Source organism: Nyctibius grandis, chromosome 12, assembly GCF_013368605.1.
Source record: "Nyctibius grandis isolate bNycGra1 chromosome 12, bNycGra1.pri, whole genome shotgun sequence".
NCBI classification, from domain to species: domain Eukaryota; kingdom Metazoa; phylum Chordata; class Aves; order Nyctibiiformes; family Nyctibiidae; genus Nyctibius; species Nyctibius grandis.
Genome location: NC_090669.1, coordinates 3,271,001 through 3,293,972, shown reverse-complemented (window position 1 = coordinate 3,293,972; position 22,972 = coordinate 3,271,001). Strand labels below are relative to the sequence as shown.

Here is a 22,972-nt window from a genome sequence, read left to right as displayed (position 1 = left end):
TCCAAGAGAAAAAAAGTTAGTTTCATGAAAGCCATGGGATGCCTCAAAAGAGTCTCTAAATAGAGTCATGAGGTACTTAAGCAATGACAATAAACTGGATTCTCAAAGCGGAGGCAAGTGCTGCACCAGGAAAGCTTCAGCTCTATAACAACAGCTTACTAGTTAGGTCTGAGCAGTCCTACCCCGGATTACAGGAACAGATAAACACCCAAACAAAACTTAAAGGATAATCTTTAAATACATTTTAGCACGTGAAAGTACAAGCTTGCATAAAATGGCTTTAGCTGCTCTGGGATCTGTTCTTACAGGGAGTAACAGCAGAGTCAGAAAAGAGGGGAGGGAGGGTAAATAGGATAGGGATGGAGAGCGAGTGTGTGGAGCGCGATGCACGCTGCTGGAAGCATGAGCATTTCAATGCATAACCGGAGGAAAGGACGTGTACAGCATCTTGCTGAGGGTCCAGGCCAGGACTGTTAGAAGCAGTCGATGTTCAGAGCATTATCTCACAAACCTTGAACACGATTTATACCATGATGGTGCTCAGAGATGTCTCTCAACTACCCTTATGTTACATCAGCACTGACACCCCAAAGCCATAAGCTACATTCGTGGGGTAAGAAAAAACCCAGTCATTATCTCTATCTTAAAATCTTTGAATTCTAGATAGAATTAAGTCAAAATATGATGCACGGCACAGAGTAAAACCTACGCTACTCATGAAGAAGGGTGCTTTTATTTGAGCACGTTAGCTCCCCTAAGAAATGTTATTTCCAACAAGCAGAACTCCAATGGATCTGCCACATGCTGCTGGAGATCCATAAAGATTCTCAGTGCGTATGTTGATTTAAATGAAAGAAGAAAAGAGATGGAAAGCTTGTAAGACTTAGTCTAAAGCTGCAGCACAAAGCAACTAGAGCTGCCACAGTCTCTCTCAGGGACTGTGCCACACGGTGTGAAGTTCCATCTATCCACTCTTTGGAAATTCAAGTCTCACCCAGAGGAGATGATGATGGGCTTCTTATGTCCCTTCCCACTTGCGTTTAAAAAGCTGCTTAAAAATCAAGCGGCATCTGCTGAAGTAGCTTGTTTGCTGCTAGACCCTTCCACACAGACAAGAGCCTGGCTGAGTACAGCAACATATTCTTCTGGCAAGAAGACTGAGAACACCTACAATACGCCAGGTACTCAGTTAAAAACTGCACTCAAAATCAAAGAGACACAAAAGCGACGGGAGTTCCCTAGAGAAAGGATGCCCTTAGGCTCCCAAGTCTTTTTGCCACAAGAGAAATACTATCAGTAGCAAGGAGGTAAGCACGCCTGGCTGCTACGTTGATCTCCGTGGCTATGTAACAAGGGCGATCAACTTGTCTGAAGCCAGCCTAAGTTAACACTAAATGCACAAAGCATCTACAAGGCACGAGGAGGACAGCAGCAACCAGAGCTTCCACGACACCACCCAGCAGCAAGTTTCTCTCAGTGCGTGGCAGTCTCGGTCTCCCACTTCAGCCTTTGCCTATGAATCCCATTCGGCACAGTAAATATCCACCCAGGGAAACCAGCACAGAGGCCACCAGTTCATCCCACAGCCACCAGCAGCCTCACTCAGCTGTGAGAAATTCACAACCGTTAAGTATCTCCAGGCTACCACTGTGCTATTCTACAAAACAAAAATACCTTCTCCATTCAAACTGCCATGCCCTCCAACTAAAACGCATCCTTTAAGGAAGCGCTTAGCTGTAATTCAAAGCAAGAAGATGTCACTGTTAGAGAGCACGTGCTCCATGACATGACGTATGGACACTGCTCCCAGGTTTTTCAAGTGCTGCAGAAGGAAGGAGAGACACAGGTAGCGCCAGGCAGGAAGGAAGGAAGGTGAACAGCAACACAATCATTCAAAGCAGGATTTGAAGCCGGTACCAAGCTAAAGAAAACTAGTTAGATACCATTTGTAGAAAGAGAGGTTTTACTCAAAGAACAGGGAAAATGCCACCAAAACCTTCCAAGTTAACCCAAAAAGTTACTGAAGAGTTGCTAGACCCAGATCAAGATTTTCATTCCTGCAGTTCTGCATCTCCTGCCCCAGGCTCTTATCAAACACCTGTACCAATCCCTACCAGCTCTTCTTCAGCCGCAGCTGCAGCATCAAACCAAATGAAAGCTCTTTGTCTTGCATCCTGCAAAGGAGGGAACTGCCACAGTTCAACTTCAGGTGAGTAACAGGTTGGCTCTTTAGGTTATTAAAGGCTGCAGAGGCAGAAAGTCATGCACCTCACAAATTCACTCAGAAAGGGAGGTTTGTAAAACAGAAACCCTCACGATTTTGCTACTACAGTCAGGGAAAACAGAAGTGGAATGAGACCTTATTCTACTCGCAGGCTAGTTTTTTCCCTTCCTGCCACATTTGAGCTAGCATATGCTGCTTAATAAAGCCCTTAGTGAAGAACAGCAAAACCCATTAATGTGCTTTATTTGTAAAAGGGCTGTTTTCCCTTGGTCCTGTTTGTATCCCGCTCCATTCATACCAAAGCTCCCCGTGTCTCCAAGTGCTTCCTCCAGAACACAAAAGAATGCTTATACCCAGAAAAGACATACTACTCATTTTAAGGGAAGTGTCTGGAGACGTACAGAATGGGAATGGGAAGAGGAAGGGGAAGAGCAAAGCATCCTGCTCTTCATATTCCACAGATGGGCATGAGCCTGGCCAGACCTGAACAGAATCGTGATCTTTTTCTGCTCTTTGTATCACTTGAGAGCATTTTCCTTCAAGGAGGAAAAAGAAAAGCACACAGATAATTCTTTCCAGGAGCACCACGCTGAAGTCTTACTTCAGTTGCTGATGGTGTTAGTTCTGGTGTGAAATGCAGGAAAGGCTGTCACCAACCCGACCTGGGGCAGAATCAAATGCACTTATCTGTCCATTCAGTTTCTAATTATGCTTTTTGCCCATTTTAACGCCAAATTACCTGGGTGACTGTTTCAGTATCCTCCTGATCAGTACTGTGCCGTTCCACAGAACTGTTCAATGCAGGTCTCATGCTATCTGCACGCTGAAATGCAAACATCATGGGTTTAATACAGCGTGTGAAGTGGCAAAACAAAACCCGAGTCCTTTGAACACATTCAAACTCTGCCCTCTGCAACGTCATGTGTTATGTTCAATTCAGAAACAGATAAGTTAGCAATAAACAGAATGCACTGTGTTGAAAGAGAATTCTCTCTGCTTCCCCACACGCAGACTCCAGATAACAGTACTATCTGATATGCACAGAACCAGAATTCAATATTCTTATTAACAGAAACATTGTCCCCAGAATGCTTTACTGAAATTTGCTAGCACTAATTAAGAACACGGCATCATTTTGCTGACTACTTTCTTTGCAGAAAACCTTCCTAAGTGATACAATTCAATTATCTGTCAGCAGAGAAATCAACTGGAAATGTTCTAAAGGCTCTGCACCAGAGTGACCAAGAAGAGCTGCTTTAACTCAGCAAATATTTGTCTCTAGACTAGCTAGGAGATTTTTCAATACATTTTTGGTACGTGACTGAACATACTGCATTTACAGAGATTTAAATAAAGAAAAAAAATCCTGAGGTTTTTCTACTAGAATTTAGCACTATATAATGTGTTTGAGACTGTATAGGCAAGCACTTCATGCATCCTGCAGTCCAATCACATCAATGAGGGGCAAGCTACAGGGCATGGGTGATAGACTCCAACTTTCCTTCACAAAGAAAATACCCCGTCTTACAAATGGATAATACTAAAACACACCTAAGAGCCATTCTAATACATTAAAAGGCCTTCTACTAAGGGCTGCAGCAAGGAACAGCCACGTATACCTCAACCACACACCACTGTGAGACATTCCAACAGAGTCAGATGTGGCAACGGGGAGATAAAACATACACCAGACCGCCAAAACGGGTTTGGTTCTTCCGACTGCAACATCTTCCTACAGGTACAATTTGAAGAATAATATGGCACTAAGCTAAGCTGGATTCACCAGTGCTTCAAGTCACCTCATTCCCCTCACTCATTATTAACAAGCTCAGTTCTGTGGTAAGAAAGTCAGTCATTTTAGGTGCACAGTCTTAATGACTTACCTGTGTGGGGAAAGGCACCTGGATGCGCCCTTCTAGGATGTTGTCAGTGGTGATCTCTACAGAACGAGTTAGCTGCAGATCCTGTAGAACTAAATGATAAGGAACCTGAGGGAACATCTCCTGAATCTGATGGGCCTGGAGAAAACAAGGTTTATACAGTCAGTATCAGCAGTAAATAAAAGTTAGCTGATAAGTGTTTCAACAGAAAGTGTTTTTTAAAAATTAACAGCTCAAAGATGCTGTTTATGATATAACCCTCATGCAGAAAGGAAAACAAGAGAAAGAAAGCCCATGCTGGCACTGACTTACAGGGCAATATTTTCACTCCATTGAAGCCAACAGCAAAACTGCATCTCCTATGGACACACCACATGGTCCTGAAAATTTAGGTTCCTGAACAGCGCTTGTAGATGCACAAAGGCTTCAAAAGCTTCCCAGCCTGCTTTTTATGACAGCCTTTTCAATAAAGATCTATACAGAAGTCACATGAGTGACTGAACGTTAGATCAACACTGAAAAAAAAAGTTTTTTTTCTTTGTCCCAGACGGGTTCAAAAATGGTACTGGTAAGGACAAGTGGAATAAGCTTTAATAACCTACTCTCTCCAGCCACCCTGCCTACAAACCAGTTTAATAGGGTCTGAAAGCTCACGTAAATTAAACTGAGTTGTCAGGGTACTGTTACTATTGAATTTCAAGTTACTGAAATAATACCCAAATTAAATAGATAAAAGTAAGAGGGCAGACAAATAATATGCTTTTAGAGTCCAACAGCAAGACTTCATTAAATATTAAAATCTATATTTTAACTAATGTTGAAAGTTATGGGGCAGGGGTTGGAATGAGAACAACAATAAGAAAAGAAAGGTGGAAGGAGTTTTGAGAGCAAAGCAAAACCTATGCACCAGCTGACAGCGAGTTCAAACACAAGCAACTACAGCAAACCTCACTCTCCATTGTACTAACTTGTGACCAAAACAACTGAATTACCATTTCAGCCTCTACCCTTTCCCTCAAAATACTTCCCTAGGTTTTTATTCAGTAACGCAGAGGAGAATTTCATTTATTTTCTATTAAAAACGTGTAACACTTTAATGGTTTGCTAAACTGGGCCTTTCCATTAATTAGGCATTTTAATTACGAGTTGCTACTATACTTTTAATAATATACAATGCTAAGAAATCATTACTCATCCTTAACAAAAGCCCATTTGTGCCACTGTGTTCAGTAAAAGAAAAACTAAACCTACGTTAGATGGAAAGTTCCTGCATATTTAACTAGTAAATCATCTGCCAACACCTTACCGCGCCCTGCCTGCCCTGCCTCAAACCCCCTAAAAACTGTGGCCTTATCCTGTTGAGGCTTAAACAGTAGTGAAGGCTATGGGAGAGATCTCACTTTCAGCAAATTTCATCACTTTCATGAGATACATTTATTAATATGCTATAGCACACAGTAGCTTTAAGAACTCAAAGGAAACAGCACTACTGAAACTAAATGAGCTGTGTTTCAGGAGGCCATAACCTTCTCCTTTTGTACTCCATCAGTGTTTATGTATGAAGTTAACAAACCTAGGATTTCATCCTCAACACTCCCATCACCGTCATGAAACAGCAAGAGTTGACTGTGCTACAGAAAACCTCATCTCACACTGACAACAAACAGCTCAAACAGAAACAAACAGCTCAAACAGCTATCTTGGAGCTGAGGGCTATTAAAAATAAATACTAAAGAAACAGCTATCTTGGAACTTAGTGCTTTTAAAAATAAACACTAAAAGCTATAGAATGGGCTTGATCAGTCACCACCTGACCAACAACTACATTCTCTGGTTACAGACTCACACCCTTTGCTACTGCAAGTTGTGAGTGAAGGTAAGTACTGAAAAAAAAAAAGCTAAAGACGTTGCCCTAAGCAAGCTGAGAAAAAGTCTGCCTGTCTACACAGTCAGTATATGTAATTTTTCTCCCTCGTTTACCTACCTCCAGACCTTTTATGTTTGCACATTTGAATCAACATATAGCCCGAACTTCACTAAAATAAAGCTTCTCTCACTCAAAAAAAGTGCTTTCATGCAGCATCTGAACACTGTTTTAACTGCCTTCCCCCTTATGTTCTCTATCTACATGTACCTCTTTCCCCCCCCACAACACAAATAGGAAGGCTGAGGTGCAAATTATTAACAAGTCTTACCATAGCATTAAGCTGGGAGTTGCTGGCTTGTGCGATACCGAGGATGTTTGTAGTATGCATCACTTCTACTGAAAAACTGGGCAGCCAGCTGGCAATTCGAGAGCCTACGAATAAGAAATCACCAAGAAAGTCAAGCAAGAATATGAGGTTCTCAGCAGGCGAAGTACTTCTGCATGTATTTAACATAAGTGTTCATATTTCCACAAGGTACATATGGGGAGTTCTGCAGTGCAATCCATCCCTAAGGCCTCCCAAACACGGAGGTGGCTGGAGTAAATCAGTAACTGTTGATACTCTCTTCAAACACGCTGTCATAGTGGCTTAACAATCTGAGGGCCAGAAGAGGATCAAGAAAACAACACATCTTAATTTTAACGTTCCTATTAAAGGGAAAATTTAATAATCCAGAGCCAGATTTAGTTCTGGAATACATGAATAACTCCAGCAACTTTACTAAAAACAAGCCAGCTTCTAAACAGGCTGAATCTGCCCCCAAAATGGGTCAGCTATACATGGCTGGCATCACTGAGAAAATATTACTACAAAGGGACACAGAGTAAGTGAACAAAGGGACTGCTGCAATGGTGTGCTTAGGCTCAACAGAGTAGGGCACATGGCTGGCTCCCTCCTCCTTCCGCGTTTCCATTTAAATAAACACAGGGTTTGCTCTATGCCACTTCTCCTTCTAACTCCACAGTAATTTTGCAGGTCTCCAAGCCACAGGAGAGCACTGGGGAGGACAGCTATCAAAAAACAGATTGGTTCTAAATATGTTCTAAATATAAATGTCCTTTGGAGATGTAAAGCACCCCAAAAGTGGGAGCCGTACAAGAAGCTGTCAGCCAGTCTCAGTGTACCTAGAAATGTCTGACCCTTCTCTGCTCATTCTCCTCCCACAATCTCCAAAGATTGCAAAACCAGCACAGACGAAGAACGGGTCACTATGTAAGTTTGCAGCCTCTCAGGTACATCACGGAAACTCCACAAGGACAGAGCCCCAAAAAAAAGCTGACTATCTGCACTAGTGAAACCTACTGAGAAACAAGACTGCCATCAAAAACCTGGGAAACTGCGGAAGACAAGCACACACCGACACCAAAACTATTAAAAAATCTGGAAGATAAGCAACAGAAATTGTCTCTTTCAGAACAAGTCTGTCTGCACACGCAGAACTCATCATGGTCTGACATCACATCTGCTTTGTGAGTACTTATAACACACCGCTGAAAAAAATAAAACTTGTAAAACTGTTCCAGTTACATGATTCCTTCTACGAATAAGCTTCTGCAAACTTCTGCACCCGACCAAGCATTGCAAGTTTCTCGTAAACTGAGTGGCTAATGGACTTTTGACAACCTCACATTAGCTTCAGATAGGGGAAAAGATCAACTTTTAGACTGCACCACAGTTTCTTTTCCTCTTCGACTGTCATTGATTAACCAGCCACCTGGTAGCAAAGAAAGACGCAAGAATTTCCCGTTCTGCTTGTTAACATGGCCCGCAATGAATAAACGCCAGCATCAAAGCTGCTAACAACAACAAATCAAGGAAACGGGAGCACTTGTACAAAATCTTTCAAGAAATCCCAGTAGCTCTGGACAGCCTCACTTATCTGAGTTCTTGCAAGAGAACTGTAAGAAACATACGTGTTTCACAAGCTCAAGTAGAGGCACAGTTTAAGTTTCAGTCGATGCATGGACAGAATTCCCTTCTACAGAAGTCTGTTTCCTTCGTTTATTTGGGCAACAGCATCAGATGTCAAAGCTGCTTAGCTCACCATCAAAGTGGAAGAAGTGATTGTGCTGGTTCAAGCGTGGTCTGCCTTCTGCTACTGCCACGGGGACCAGGTTCTCATCCAGATTTTCCCTTTGGTGATCCTCCCTCACGTGATGGCTGTCAGTGATATTGAGAGACATTCTGCAGGTGGGGCAAGACGTATCTTGTTCCAGCCAGGACCGCAGGCATGAGCTGACAGGAAAACAGTAATATCATGGTGAGCTTGCAGCGTTTTTTCAAGACATCAGTATCAGGAGTACATCGAGCAGCTGTAGCATATTCTGTACAGAACATCAACATATGGACTGCTCAGAGATAATCTGTGAAGTATGCTTGATGAGCTCCTGATGACTCTGGCCTAGGTTTCTGATTTCTTTCAGCTGAAAGTACTCAAGCGTTCACTTTTTACAAACAAGCACGCAGATTTAACGCAAACTTAAAATACTCTCTGAGTTTACTGTCCCTCTAGCGCAGAACAAGCGAATTTTGCCCACAAAGGGAAACAAAGCATTTCTCTCCCCTCACCATGCCCAACTGAAACAGGACAAAACCCACCTGGACAGTATTTAAAATACCCTGAGACATTTTCATTGCAGTTCTGCCATGTGGCAATGGCACCTTTAAAGTTTTTCAAATATTTTTTCAAAAATATCAATACTCAAATCACCAAAGTGAGTACCACTCCGGGAACTCTCTGAATAGATGTATCAATACTAACCAGCGCTGGGCCCCTGCAATGTTTCCTTAATTCTGAACATTTGCTGTCTCGCAGAAAGTGAGAAGTGTTTGAAATGCAGGTTTAAACACTCAGAGCTTTAGCTACTTTTTGATTCAGACTGGTATGACCCAGTTGCGGTATTTGTTGGGATGTTAAACCTAGTTTTCAGTATGGAAGAACTGAATTTCACAGAACTGAACACATCTCAATACTACAACACGTACTTCACGCTTGCAGGGCGGGATTTTTTTCCAGCAGAAGCTCTCAAAGCACTTTAGAAAGGTAGAGACATACAAAAAAAGTCAAATAAACCTGTTTCCCAAATTGTGTATTTGCAAATGCAGTAAAGGCACAGATCACAGGTTTGGGCTGACAGAGAAGGAAGAAGCCCTAACTGCAGGATCAGAGGGAAGTCAAGGATACAAGCACTCTGCACGCTTCCTGAAGCTGTAGCATACAGCCATATTGCCAAAGTGTCTTCCAGCACATTTAAATGGAGGGATAAGCTGTGCTCAGAAATTACAGTGATGGGTTTCCCAGAAACACCCAAAGCACTACGATAAAAATCTACCATCTTCCGCCACCTCGGTCATCAGCACAGCCAGCACGTTAGCACTGCCGATGCTGTCCAACTTCATCTCCGTTACTACAGCAAAACCACTCTGCACACAGCAAACTCAAACCTCCGCTAGATTTGTGCTCAGAAGGTCACTTGTGAGACACCGGCACTGACCCAAGCTACCACCACGCTGCTGCTCAACGGCTCAACCACTGAGACACTGGGAGGGACACGAACCCCTTTCAGCCTGCATCAGCACCAGGCCCTAAGGCTTGCAGCAAGCCAGCCATGGTTATACCCGCTGTGTATTGCACAGGTCACCTACAGCACCTCAGTCGAAGGATGACTAACAAGAGGCCAAGGCTGGCAATGTTTCAGAGCAACAACTCGTTTGAAATTGTCTGCTTCCTAAAAGATAAAGGAGAGAGCTTCAACAGAGTCTAAAAGATTCAGGCCCCACTCCCATTAAACTTGCTTAATATTTAGGCACAGAGTTGATCTCAGCAATGTGAATCTTCCCTGTCATCTTCTCTTCTACTCCAAATAAATGGTTATGAAAAAAAATCTCACGTAATTGAGAATGGACACAAAGTTTAGCCTGTTGGCAAAATCACCAGGCTTTTATGAGGAGAGAAACCATTCTTAGGTTGTAAATAGTGTTATTAATTACATCTGGTTTTACATCCGAGCGTAAGTCATCCACTGTAACATGTTCTCTCCCTAAATGCACCAAGGAGGTAAGCGTAACTCAGCTTCAGAAAAAAATCCCAAAGGATCCTTTTAGATACAGAGAAAACAACTTTCTGAAGGGAAGAACCTGGGCTTCTCAAGTGCTCAGTAGGTGATTAAATATTCATACAATTCAGTAGCACTGGAAGAGGAGTTTCTGCTACGGAGGCACATTATCTCATTAGAGACTTCTTGGAACACAGATAAATATTTATGGCAAGGTTTGTCATAAATGACAACAAATTAGCACACAGACTATAACCTCTGGTTTGACAGTTGCCAGAAATGTAAAAAGCTATTTGCAGAAAGTAACTTGCTCATATGACACCACAGGGACAGTTTGACTGACCATGCATGTTAATCGCACAGCACTTCAGAAACTCCCGGTTCAATCCCTGTATCTCCTTTCATTTTTAAGCACAAGCATGAAAATGTAAGCACTGCTACACAAGAGCTAAGAAAAGGCGCATCTAGCTCAGCACACCATCTCCCTACTGAGTGAGTGTAAGAAACAGCATACAGAGTGATCCTCTGGCCAAGAGCCTCCCAGTTCCAACTACCAAATGCTCAGGGACCTCTTTTATAGCCCTGATGGACTCATACCCCCATGAAATCATATAACCAGAGCTGGCCTCCACAACTGTCCTGGAGGACTCATCACCATTCAAGGATGCACTATATAAAAATATTCCCTGTTTTCTCTTTAAAGCTTGTATCTGAAAGGTACTTAAGGATCTAACTCCAATTTTTCTCCCTCACCTGAAAATCAACACACCCTCCTGGAAAAGGTGATGCACAGGATAAAGTAAGGGGGAAAAGAGTGTGCTTTGCCAAGCAGTTACACAGCAAGGCAGGGTACAGACTTGCAATTGAGATACCATAACTCAACACTATCTACCCATTAGCTGACAAGATGCATACTCCTAGTTTGGGGGGAAAAAGAATGCACAGATGAAACATCTCAAACATCAAAATGACCGAGGTGAACACGACTTGTACTCCGTTATCAGAAGCACAACAAGATGACCCAGGCAGTAAGCAATCACAGCTTTGCTGCTAGTTCGTTACTTGTCTGTGACATGTTGCATCCAGCTGTAACTTTCAGACATGCCCACCTATCCCTTCCTTTCTACAGTCAGGCGCACCCTCTCCAGCCCCAGAAACATACTTGTGGAAGAGATGGCCGCAAGGGAGTTTACGTGCGGATTGCATGGAGTCCCAGCAAATGGCACAGTCATCATTATTGACTGCCAGCTCCTCTGGTGTCGCAACTGCAAACCTACAAGGAAGAAAAAGGCAGAGACAGAAGTAGCGATTACGCCAGCTCAGCATGGCCTCCCGTCTAGAGAATCCCACCCTGAGAAAACCTTATCCTCCACATTAACTTTTCCTTGGGAGAGGTGTGCCGGTAGGTTTGCCGTTTCTTTCCATAACTCAAACTCACACTGCAAAGAAAGACACACACACACGTGTCCCTCCCATGCCTTCTTACAGGCACTTTTTTTTTTGCACATCTCTGCATCCATCCTACGTTCAAAAAGCTTTGACTTAGTACCTTCCAAGAAGTATAATCATTAGGTTGAGAACCTCAAATTATAACTTGTATGGCTTTGGCTTATGTCATTTTACTAAATGAGTTTTAATAGCTGTACCTATTAAGACATCTTCTTGGGATCATAAGCATTTATGGCCTGACTAATTTTGGCCTCAGATTTTGCCAACGCCCATTTGTCTTTGATTTTTTCTTCTTTTTTTAAACTACAGCACCATGCAAACAGCTACTACATAGTACCCAAACACGGACAATATAGAGATGAGCGATATAACGACATTTCCCAGTACTGCTGGTGTGGAATATACCTGAAAAACAACTACACAAAGGCAGGGAGTCAGCTTCCATTGGCAGCTTCAGGAGGAAGCTAGAATGTGGTTCTTCCAGAACAATCAGAATGACAAAACCACATCAAGTCGCTCAGACAAGAAGTCTGAAACACTTGCAACTCAAACAGCTTTGTGAGCAGCTTAAAGGGGTTTAGCGGCTGCATCTTGCTGAAAAGAAACAAAGCATTGTAGATGAACTTTATTATGCAGCTCTTAATCTGATAGTACAGCCGTTAAATGACTTCACAAAGAAAACCTCAGGAATTTCTAGAGGAGTCAAGTCTTCTCCACCTGGACTATAGCAGGAAGCATCAGAGCTAGTCAAACCCACTGAAGTCCACAATGAAAATGGTACAGCAATGCACAGAAAGAGTAAAACTCCCTGTTACTCTTAAATTTATTATGGACATAGGTGAGTTATGAAAACATGGGATCTGGCACAATCTGACGTTTTGGCAGCCCTCTCCATTTCTCTATATTGCCTCCATGGAGGGGGATGGATTAAAGTAACCCCAGGATGCTCTCAGCTCCACTACAAGTACAGAGTCTGTTTAGAGTTGGCTTCAGGTTTAATAAATACACACTTAAAGCTGAGTGGGTTTTAATTACTATTTTGATTTCATTTCAGGCAGTAACTGAATAGTATGGCCTAATGAAATTAAGAGCATTTATTTCTATCAGCCAAAGCCAACAGGGCAGAGTTCTGCATAGCTTATGGCACCCCATCACCTCAGGTAGTATACAAGAGAATACAGGAGAATAAATACTGGACAGGGGAGTTCACTTGTTGCCAGTAATAAATTACCAGTAATACTGCTATGATAAAAGTCAACCCTACATATCTGTTAAACCCCAAAAAGGTGTCCTCTGTAACAAATCAAATGGGTAAAAACAGACCCTAAGTGTACAGACTTTAAAAGCTGGATTTGCAAGATTGCATCTCTCCAGCTTACACCATGCCATCGTGTATCAAAGGAACGCAGAAGAATCCCAGCTTCTGCATCAGGATCCTCTCTCCAAGATCCACATCAAGATCCCAGAGCAAATAAGAGGCTCACCTAGCTTCCATGTTTCCAACCACACGCAGGTAGTTCTTGTGCCGCCGAATTCTTCGTTGAACCTCATGAAACAGGTAGCGCAGCTGCATGAATATCACCAGGCTTGCCATTGACAACCAGATATTGCCAAACAGCTTTGGAAAGAAACATAACGGTGATGAGAAACAAACACCACGGGAAACAAGAGGCCACCACAAGAAACTGCATCAGGTCTTAAGAGAAAAAGAAATCAAGAAACCAGCACTGAAGAATTTTTATTCTGTTGAGACCATTGAGACTAACAACACACGTTCACAGGTACTGCTACTTGTTACATCTTCAGATACAACTTAAGCAGCACAGCATTTATAAGGATAAACTGTATTCAGTCCTGTTCAGCTCAATGACCCCCGCTGCCAATGAAAGTAATTCAGTCTGATATTACTCAAGAACAAAGCTAATTAAACACCTATTAAACAGATAATTACACAGTAGTTAATACTCCATAACAAAGTTATTTGTGAGGACTGCAATTACACAGAAGGAAAGAATGCCAGAACCCCCCACACTACATTTTCCTCTTTATTCAAATAACTTCTCTGTAATATTTGGTACCTAAAATAAGCAAAGCAAAAAAATATATCAAATATGTATGCCCTGTACCCTTTATTTTCAGGCCAGTCTATCTGCTCAACATTATGTCCAGCATTTCTTACCAGCATATGAATATGATGCATCAAGTCCAGCGAAAGCAAGGTCAGCTCCATGACAAAATCTGTGTAGTAGACGTAAGTGCCTTTGCCCTCCCATGTTCCTTCATGGTTAAGGTCCCAGAGATGAATTACATATCTGCAAGAGCAGGGAAATTAACATCATGCTATCTTTTTTGTTAAATAATATCTCTAGCATTCAAACTATTTTATCTATTTTTCAAACCACTTCTGGATATGGATTCTCTGCCCTTCCTTAGCCCAGTGCCCACTCTCTGTGCTTTCCTGGGGGACTTTTTTTTTTAATGTTACTGGTTCCAAACAGTGGCATTTTAAAAGGGCAAAGAGCAATCAATGCTTAGCCCACACCGGCGTTACAGATACTATCAGCTGCTGGAGAAGATGCAGCATTTGCTAAAAACTCCTGCATGTACCGACAGCCAGCCTCGGGATTACAGTAACTACAGACCCACACTTTTTAGCACTTGAGGTGTTTCTCAGGTGGGGCATGGCAGACCTGAAATGTCAAAAGGGACCCGGACAAAGAGGTTCTGTGCTACTTGTCATGTGCTACACAGGCATGCACACGTGCATTACAAATATGCATGCATGTTACTGTTCCAAAGCAAAAGTTCTAGAGATTAAGATCTTAAAAGAAACCCAGTAGGATGACATTAAGAAGCACATATCAACCCTCATACAGCAGCACCAACCCATTTTAATCCATGCCTCAAGCTATTAGCACCCACTAAAGCTATCCATGCATTGCAGAATTCATGCTTAGAAGTAGTACAGGCTAAAGTTAACCACCTTTGTCCATCTCCAAACAGGCATTTGCAGTCCAACAATGTAATGACATACACCTCTTATATCAACATACTGTATGCACTACCTTCAGGAACAACCATCCTGCAAAGCATAAGCTACTCACCGTAAAATCACATGACCAGTTCTGACTGTCACAAGCAGAGACTGTGGAAGAGGAAGAAGGAAAAAAAAAAAAGATACGTTAACAACATTGTGGCAGGGACAGCGGTCCGGAGGCAGGAGCTAAAGGGTTAAACCACAAAATGCAGTTATTGCAGCTGAACAAGTTCCTGTGAACCAACGGTCACTACAGATGACTGTGTGCACAATATACCTGTGACAAACATGAAGCTTATAAATAGATATGGAAGAAATTGTTCTCAAACACACAATGCTCTTGGAGCAACCACTAGCAGCACTGCTGTTAAGTCTCACTTTTTCCCCCACTACACAGGACGTTATCTTTTTCAACTCTTATCACTCAGCGAGTGTTGAGACCACAATCCCACCAACTACCTCTCCTCATAGACCACAATCCCTCCAACTACCTCTCCTCATCCCACTGCTCAAGAAAAATCTGAAGAACTGAATAGTAGCAGGAATTTGAGGAAGAACCATGGAAGCACTTTCAAATAATTTCCCTTCTCTGCTGAGATGTGAAAGCTGCAAAAGTAACTTCTCCCTTTAATCATACTTACCTCTCTAGGCTAAGTACAGAGAAAAAAAATGAGTGTATCAGAAAGTGTAAGCAGATCCGAAGTGCAAAGACAAGTCACCAGTAAGTACTGTTTCCAGAATACCTAATCACATTTCCACAGGCTCTTATCACCTAAGAAACGTGGCCCCATCACCTCTCTCTAACCTGTCAGGCCCACACTGTCCTGTACCTTCATTGCATCCTCCCAGCAAAAGAAAATGGGACAGGATGAACCCCCTTCAGAGACTGCCCACACTACCCTGGAGTTCACAGGGGCCAAGTAACACCAAGGGGGAGGATTTATACCAAGCAACTGAAACCATGTCTGTAAAACCAGTCTGATGGCATGCCTTCAGCATAAGTATTAAGAACAGTACAGAAGAATTATCAAAACCACTAACCTCCCAATATAGCAGTAAAACAGTTGGTTTGAATAATTTTTTCCATCTGTAAAAAGCATTTTTAAAATGCTTCTATGCATATTTAATCCAACATATCTGCCAACTGTTTACTAGTAGGCTTTAAAATAAGTGTTCCTGTGACTATTTAAACACCAGTGCAATCTTTTATCCAAATAAGGGCTTCAGGATAAGATGCACACATCAGTCAAATAACACACAAAAAAAAAGCAAGAAGGTAACAGCAAGTTACCTAACACGGTGTGCTGTTCTCATCACAAACACCTTTCATAAAAAAGCTAAATTAGCACACTAGCTGCTCCGGTGAGGCACGTCATGAGACCCTCTTCTGTCTCCTGTTACCCTGCATGTGGGTACCAGAAAGAGACACCTTGTTCACACGAGGTTGCTGGCTACGGAGGAGCTTTAAGCAGACCACAGAGAAAAAGTAAATATGTCCAAATTCTAACCATGCAAGTGGTGAAACAGAACGATTAGCTGCTGAATGGATATGCCCCTGAGCACAAATTTGTGTCAAAAACGGTACACGTGGCATAGAGTCTCCAATAAGGAAGACATCTGTCAGGTAGAAACCTGAAGAGTCTAGTCTTTGCAGCTTTTAAGAAGTTAAAATATAAGTCAGCACTTGGAATCTGTGCAATTCCCTTTCATTCACCATTTTGTTGCCAAGACATTATTTATACTGGTTAGTGCTGAGGCAGCAACAGCATCAAAATTAAAACAACGAGCTAGCACAGCTTTGGTCAAGGCGCTGGTCTCCAGTTCCTCCACTGTTTCCAGAAATGCATTTCAACGTTCTGACACGAGAAATAATACTTCTCAGAAAGTACAATACTGCATCACAAGTTACACAACTCCACAACCTGAGGTTCTAAACGTACAGCAGGACATTTTCAGTGCTGACGCCTCAAGAGCTCTTGCTGTGCTCCACTACACACACACTTACCCCGCAGGGACTCCGCAATACTGGCAGATACTGGTCATGTAGATTAGCACCCGACTGGAAGGCACTCAGACCCTAAGATAATGGATGCTGCATATACTATTATCTGTAAAGTACAACTGGAAGATTTGAATATCACCATCATTATACAGCCTTAACTGAGATGTATGAAACAGGATCGGAGGACAGCTGCTACAGGAATGGAGTAATTCTGTCTAACAATAAAAAAGGTGCACAGATAGACAGACTGGACATTACTTGCTATACTGTAACTCTCAAATATCATATATTAAGGAAAAAAACCTTAATGTTTACTCAAAAATACAGACTGTCCTATTCAATCTTCTCTGGGCATTTCACATCCATCCTTTGCAGGAAAGAAAATGCTGACAAACAACGCAGAACAAGGGGAAGCCTAACTGAAACCCGAGAAAAACATCTATATTGCTTTATTGAAAACCCTGAGGCATCAAGCTAAATCAATGTTTGCAGAGTCAGGAGAGAGACGAATAGCTTAATGTAACTGAATGTAATTAAATCCACACTAATGGAATATGCTTGGCAGGGTCCCTCTCGAACAGCATCACACAAGCCACCACCAGGAAAACATTTTAGCCTGCAAGATTGAATGCTTTTTGCTGAGAGCGTGAGGGCTGCCACGAGGTGTCACTGCTAGGACCTGGACAGAAGGAAACCTCAATGTTCTATTCCACTTACATGAGAGCTGGGTATTAAAATCAAGGAAACTATTCATGGTTGCCCCATCCATATAGGGCATATTTAAAATGTTCATGAAAGGGCAAGATATTAGACAATTTCATATGAGGAAGGATTAAACAGACTAGAATTCTTTTGCTTGGAAGGTAAGTCAGAAGGGGAACACGGTACAAGGCTGATACATCCTTCTGCCAAGCCAAGATAAGACACAGCACCAACGAGACCCCACCCGTTAGAGACACTGACAAATCACCAACTCCAAGGATAAATTCAAGACAGGAGAAGAAAAATAAACCGTACATGCTACTTGTTATCTGAACTAAGGATGTGCTAACACGACTTACTGGCAATGAGATCGGTTACCTCCCCTTTGTTTACAATTATCACTTCCTCAGGCAGAGCACAACAACCCACGGTAACATCAAAAACACACCGATGTTCACTCCACAAACATACTGATGTTTACTCCACACCACAAAGGGTTCAGGAGCATACAAACACGAGCTGCTCATCTCAGCTGAGATGCATCTCTTTACACAAACATAAGCAAATCCCATGAGTATGCCTTAAGAAAAGGATGTTAGTCTCATTCCTTTTTGGGAAGAGTGAAATAGAAAACACAACCTCAAAGAAACAGGCTGAGGTACACATTACACTTTCATATACACTCTCTCCCTCTCTCTAGTGGCCATGTCAACCAACCCTTCTTGTAATGCTCATGAAGCACAACCATTATTTTTTCATATGCTGCCATTTGATTTCTGCATCATCTCATGGATTTATCCTCTCGTTCTCTGCTTCAGACAAAGATTTTTTTGCAGGCTTAAACTCTAAAGAGAGAAAGCATGCAGCTCTGGCAACTACTCTAAACCAGGGGAGGGCTTGTTTGTGTCTTCGGAGTTTCTTCCTTGTGGGAAACTAAAAGAAAACCCACCGCATGCCAAGATACCCCCCAGCGAGGGGTGAAAAGCAAAGCAGGAACCACAACACGTATGAAGGAAGTCTCACCTCTGCTGCCATGAAAGCCAACGTGTGCATACCATGGGTGTAGCCAATAATACCACAGATGACTGCTAATCCACAGCAGGACAGGAGCATGGCGATGAGCAGGGTCAGGACTCTGATGTGGCTGCTCATGGGTGTGGTAGGAGAAAAGGAAAGCTGCAACACAAAGACATAAACACATAACAGGTTTAAAGGAGTACTTCATCCACGCTGCCTTCCACAGTCACCTCACCAAACAAGTCCTCATTCAGGAACATCTTTTGCTTTCTAGAATAAAACCAATTTCACGACCTCAACCACACAATGTAGTAATAAATGACGTAGAATAAAGCTAAAACCACACACCACCCCAAAGCCTCGTTCACCTCGCTGTCATTTACATTCACCAGGATTTTAAAGCCAGAAGAGATCATTACGATTATTTGATCTAATGTTTAGACCATCTGTGCAAGAAAAGCACAGACACTTTCTCACATGGTAGTTTCTGCATCTGCTTAGGATGAACGTTCATTTTAGAAAGATATCTAACCTTAATATACAGTCTTTGAGCAATGAGAGTAATCGTTCTGCCAGTTTTTCACCTTACAGCTGATCTGAATTTGTCCAGCTTTATCTTCCAGCCTCTAGTTCTTCCAATGTCATTTTCTTCTGGAAGAAAGAAACACTTCTCCCAAAAATTTAACTTGCAGCTAGAGACTGCGGGACAGAGTCTACTGAAAATAGCTGTCTCATTCAATAGCATGCATAGCATATTAATTCTCTCAACTACCTTAATGACAGGCTACTCCTAGACTGTCTAAATCAAAGATGACCCAAGAGGCAAAGTATTTAGGTGGTCCATCCCCTTGTTTTCAGGGCAGGAAGGGGAAGAATAGGACAAGGAAAGAAGGAGTCGCCCAAAGCTTCACTCTGGTCTGACTGATGCAGTTGACTCCCATGTTCTGCTTTTAAATTTGTTCTTTCTTCCTTGTTTATATGTGGTTCAGTTCCACATCCCCATGTTTGCAAGGCAGATCACACAAGTACCATTTGTCCAAGCAAAGAATTACCATACATGCTTTGAATGCAGAAGGAATATAATAAGGATTTCTTCCCACATGAGCTTTGTTCTATTACAGCTTTCTGAACAACACTAAAAATACCACATGACTGCCTTGTTCACTTCTGGCTCTATTTTCCTAACCCCAACCAATCTAGTTTCAAGCATAGTGCTTAGCTACCCGTGAATTATCCTTACTAGATATTAATAAAAAAAGAAAATGGCAAAGCACAGAGCTACCAAAAGGAAATTCACGGATTCAATTTAGTTGAAGCTTTTATTCTAGGACAGAGGAGCTGAAGAAAATGCATGTCCATTATAGATGATTAAAGAGCAAGATTTACTGTTCAAATTCCAGTTCCTTCTTCCTTGCCTAGCCTTCAATTTCTGCATCTCTACTGAATTTATTGCTGCTATTAACAGAAACTGGGATATAGCTTATGGAGAAAGTTGCACTGTATATTGTAAAGACATTGGCAGTCGACACTTCATAGATGTAAACAAGCTCGAATCCTGAGCACAGAATCCGCAGAAACAGGCTTTATGGACCAGTACCAGAGGGCACCAATCTAAGGGATGTTCTGCTGTCAAGATGTCTTCACTAAGGAGAGCTATGAAGACATTTCACAGAGTTATGTAATAGTAATTACAGGGCACATGTAAGGAGCAATTTATCAAAGCAAATAAGTATCTTCAGCTCCATTTGTCTGACGGGAGGACTGAAGGAGTAAGACTGACGTTGCACTTCAAAGCAAGTATTCAAAGCCACTGGGAGGTGCACATGTTTGGCACTGCAGGGTAGGGAAAAGGTCTAAATGATCTGTTTGTAACCTCTCATCAGCCAGTGCCTGAACCAGAAACAGAATTTGCGTGTCCCAAAAGACAGCCCTTAATCATAACTCACATATTCAAAGCGATCCTTGCAGAGCTGAACCATAAGATGAAGAAACACAAGTCCAGAGAACCAGAGGCACCACATCACCACTTCTTCCACTGTCTGAACATTCAGCACACCAAAAATGAAGATGAACTTGTAGAAAATGAAATTCCAGAATTTATCCTTCAGATGCTGTAAAGGAAGACATTTGGTTACTGTAGCGAAAGCACTGACAAACCACATGCAGGGGAGAGAAGGAGGGAAAAGAGAAAGAAAAAAACCATGGAAGTAGAAATGTGACAATATGTCAGCAAAAGCCTTCTGCATACACATCTTGAATAGCATTTGTTACCCTTACTGAATTAAAACCATATCAGAAATATTAGCGGTCCTTAGTACCTATCCAATCTTTTGTACCACTGCAGCATAACTGTGCAACACAGCACACCATGTCGTTTCCCACCATACTTCTAAAACAGCGCTTAGCACAAACCAAGCTTGATCTCAGTTTGATTCTCGATGCCCAAGCAGGACAGCTACTGTGTCATCTTTGCTAGAAGAACTTGTTAGACAAGATGCCCCAACAGCCTAGCACCTTGCTTCCAAAAACCTGTCAAAAAGTACAGATGATTAAGAAAAGATGACAAAGTCTGCTCTTAAAAAGCACAATGCCTGCAGTGGGGAATGAGATGGATGAACGATGAAAAAAAAATTATTCCCATGCACATGCAGTATGAAAGAAACAACATGATGGTCTCAAGCAGCAGATAGCAAGCCAGCTTGTTGGGGATAAAAAAAAATTATGAAATAAAATGTTTTGTTAAAGAACACGATGATATCACCAGGAGTTTAGTTAAGACAGGCCCAGAATTCCTTCATGATGCTGCCATTTTTGGCTCGCCAACACTAATAACCAGCTTTCCTTTACATGAGAACTGAAGCATACTCCCACTGTCCAAACTCACGTGGATCCACACTGTGGCTGCTTTTCACTTCAGTTTTTAAGAGGGTAGAGAACATCCTGAAAATTATCACTGGTTAAAACTCTGCACCCTTATAGTCAACATGGACTGGAAAGAAAATCTGTCCAAATGCACTTTTATAGCGTCTTGTTTTAAATACACTTCACTCAGAGGCTCTACGGGCTGTGACTCACAAATACAATAGGCTTTGAGAGATCCATGGCTATTAGTGAAGCTTTATATGCCTCAGTTCTGCATGCCAATAATCCTCATTTTTCCTCAAGAACTGCATTTACATACTTTTTTAAATATATGAACACACTTCAAACCACTGCTACTGCATTTACACAGAGCAATGTATGCATTTGCCTTTCTTTTTTAAAAAAAATAAATATACAGATACTATTCAAACCACTGCTGCTGCTTTTATCTCCTGCAGGATCCTGTTTTTAAAAAGCCTGGGCTTTCAGAGTCCTCTTGCTGAACTTCTAAAAACATTCTCGCCTAGCCCAAGAGCAGGACTAAACAGCTTGAGCTTTCAGCCCTCCTCACCCCCCTTCTCCAGGCATAAGCCTGCCTACTCCCTCTTAAACCCGAGGATAGGAAAGCCATCTGCTGAGGATGGAAAGCGCTTCTCCAGCAGTCAAGGCACAAAACAAGGTACAGGAGGGAACTCAGACTGCCACTGCTGGTAACTAACCATGAAATGCAATGGAGAAATGCTGCCAAATGCAAACTGAATAGAGAACACTTTATAAATATTCTGGAATGAGGGCGCACTTGTAAGAAATCTGGCAAAGCTCATTAAGGAAGCAGGATTTTCAAGTTGACCATAGGCTTATAACATACAATAGCAACAATGAAAAAGAAAAGTTCCCTTCAGAAATACACTGGAAGCTTGTGGCTGTGGATATCCTGTGGCTGTGGAAACGAAGGGTTTCTTGGGCAGGTTGGTTTCGATATGGTTTTATTAGACAGTGTTTTCAAGGCAAGAAGTATACTGGTAAGACTGAAGTTGTTCTAAAATTTTCTTGTGTACTTTCAAGCGATTCCATATAGAAAACCACAGCAGTCGTACACCAAGAAATTAAGAAACACCACATATATCCAAGGCAACAAACGGCCGCCTTACCTGCCTCTCACTGACACGAAGAGGACCGAACACCATGCACTGGATTAGCTTAGCAACCAACATCAGGAAACAGCAGGCAGTGTTCACTAGCACCTGGAAAGAAATAAAGCAGTCAGTGACAAATACTTTTGCCCTATGTAGGAAGGGAGAGAGAGAAAGGGAAAGAATGAGCCTAACAAAACCTGCCATTGTTCACAGACTAGTTTTAGTTGCCTTTTTTTTTCTGTTGAAATTTAAGCCTGGCCTCTTCCAAGACACGTACTGATAAGTGCTGATAAGTCACTTAACTTTTCTTCTAGAAATACTAACATGGTCAGTTTGATACACCAGCATATCCAACAAACCAACCTACCTCTTCACGATAAATTGTTTTATATAGATTAGCAAATCTTAGCACCAAGGCACTTGAGGACAAAACTTACAGATCACCGAGATGCTCGTTTGGTTTTACAGCAGGTGAGAAAACTCCAGTTTGAAACTGTTGTTAACAGGAACAAGATTGAGACATTGTTCTGAAACATAACACACACCCCTTCTGTAACAAGCCTGCTTCAGTCCTTCTCAGGAAACTGCTTTAAAGCAAACCAGCAAGGAGCAGAATATACGGGCCTGGGAAAACTGCTTCTCACATTTGACACAGACACTTGTAATTAACTTTTGACCCA

General features: G+C 42.1%; 1 protein-coding gene across 2 annotated transcripts in view; it reads right to left on the bottom strand.

The window, feature by feature from the left end:
* The window catches only part of AMFR (autocrine motility factor receptor), a 29,876-nt gene that overhangs the window by 5,614 nt on the left and 1,290 nt on the right, over positions 1–22,972 (bottom strand). The window contains exons 2-12 of one of the 2 annotated variants that reach the window (XM_068411114.1): positions 22,308–22,400; positions 20,241–20,405; positions 18,301–18,453; positions 14,641–14,681; positions 13,716–13,848; positions 13,021–13,154; positions 11,250–11,360; positions 8,077–8,267; positions 6,300–6,403; positions 4,108–4,242; positions 2,964–3,047 (exon numbers count right to left, since the gene is read on the bottom strand). In XM_068411114.1, coding sequence (XP_068267215.1) covers positions 2,964–3,047; positions 4,108–4,242; positions 6,300–6,403; positions 8,077–8,267; positions 11,250–11,360; positions 13,021–13,154; positions 13,716–13,848; positions 14,641–14,681; positions 18,301–18,453; positions 20,241–20,405; positions 22,308–22,400 — 1,344 coding nt within the window. The remainder of the gene's footprint in view (positions 1–2,963; positions 3,048–4,107; positions 4,243–6,299; positions 6,404–8,076; positions 8,268–11,249; positions 11,361–13,020; positions 13,155–13,715; positions 13,849–14,640; positions 14,682–18,300; positions 18,454–20,240; positions 20,406–22,307; positions 22,401–22,972) is intronic. The other variant, XM_068411115.1, reaches the window with a different exon arrangement.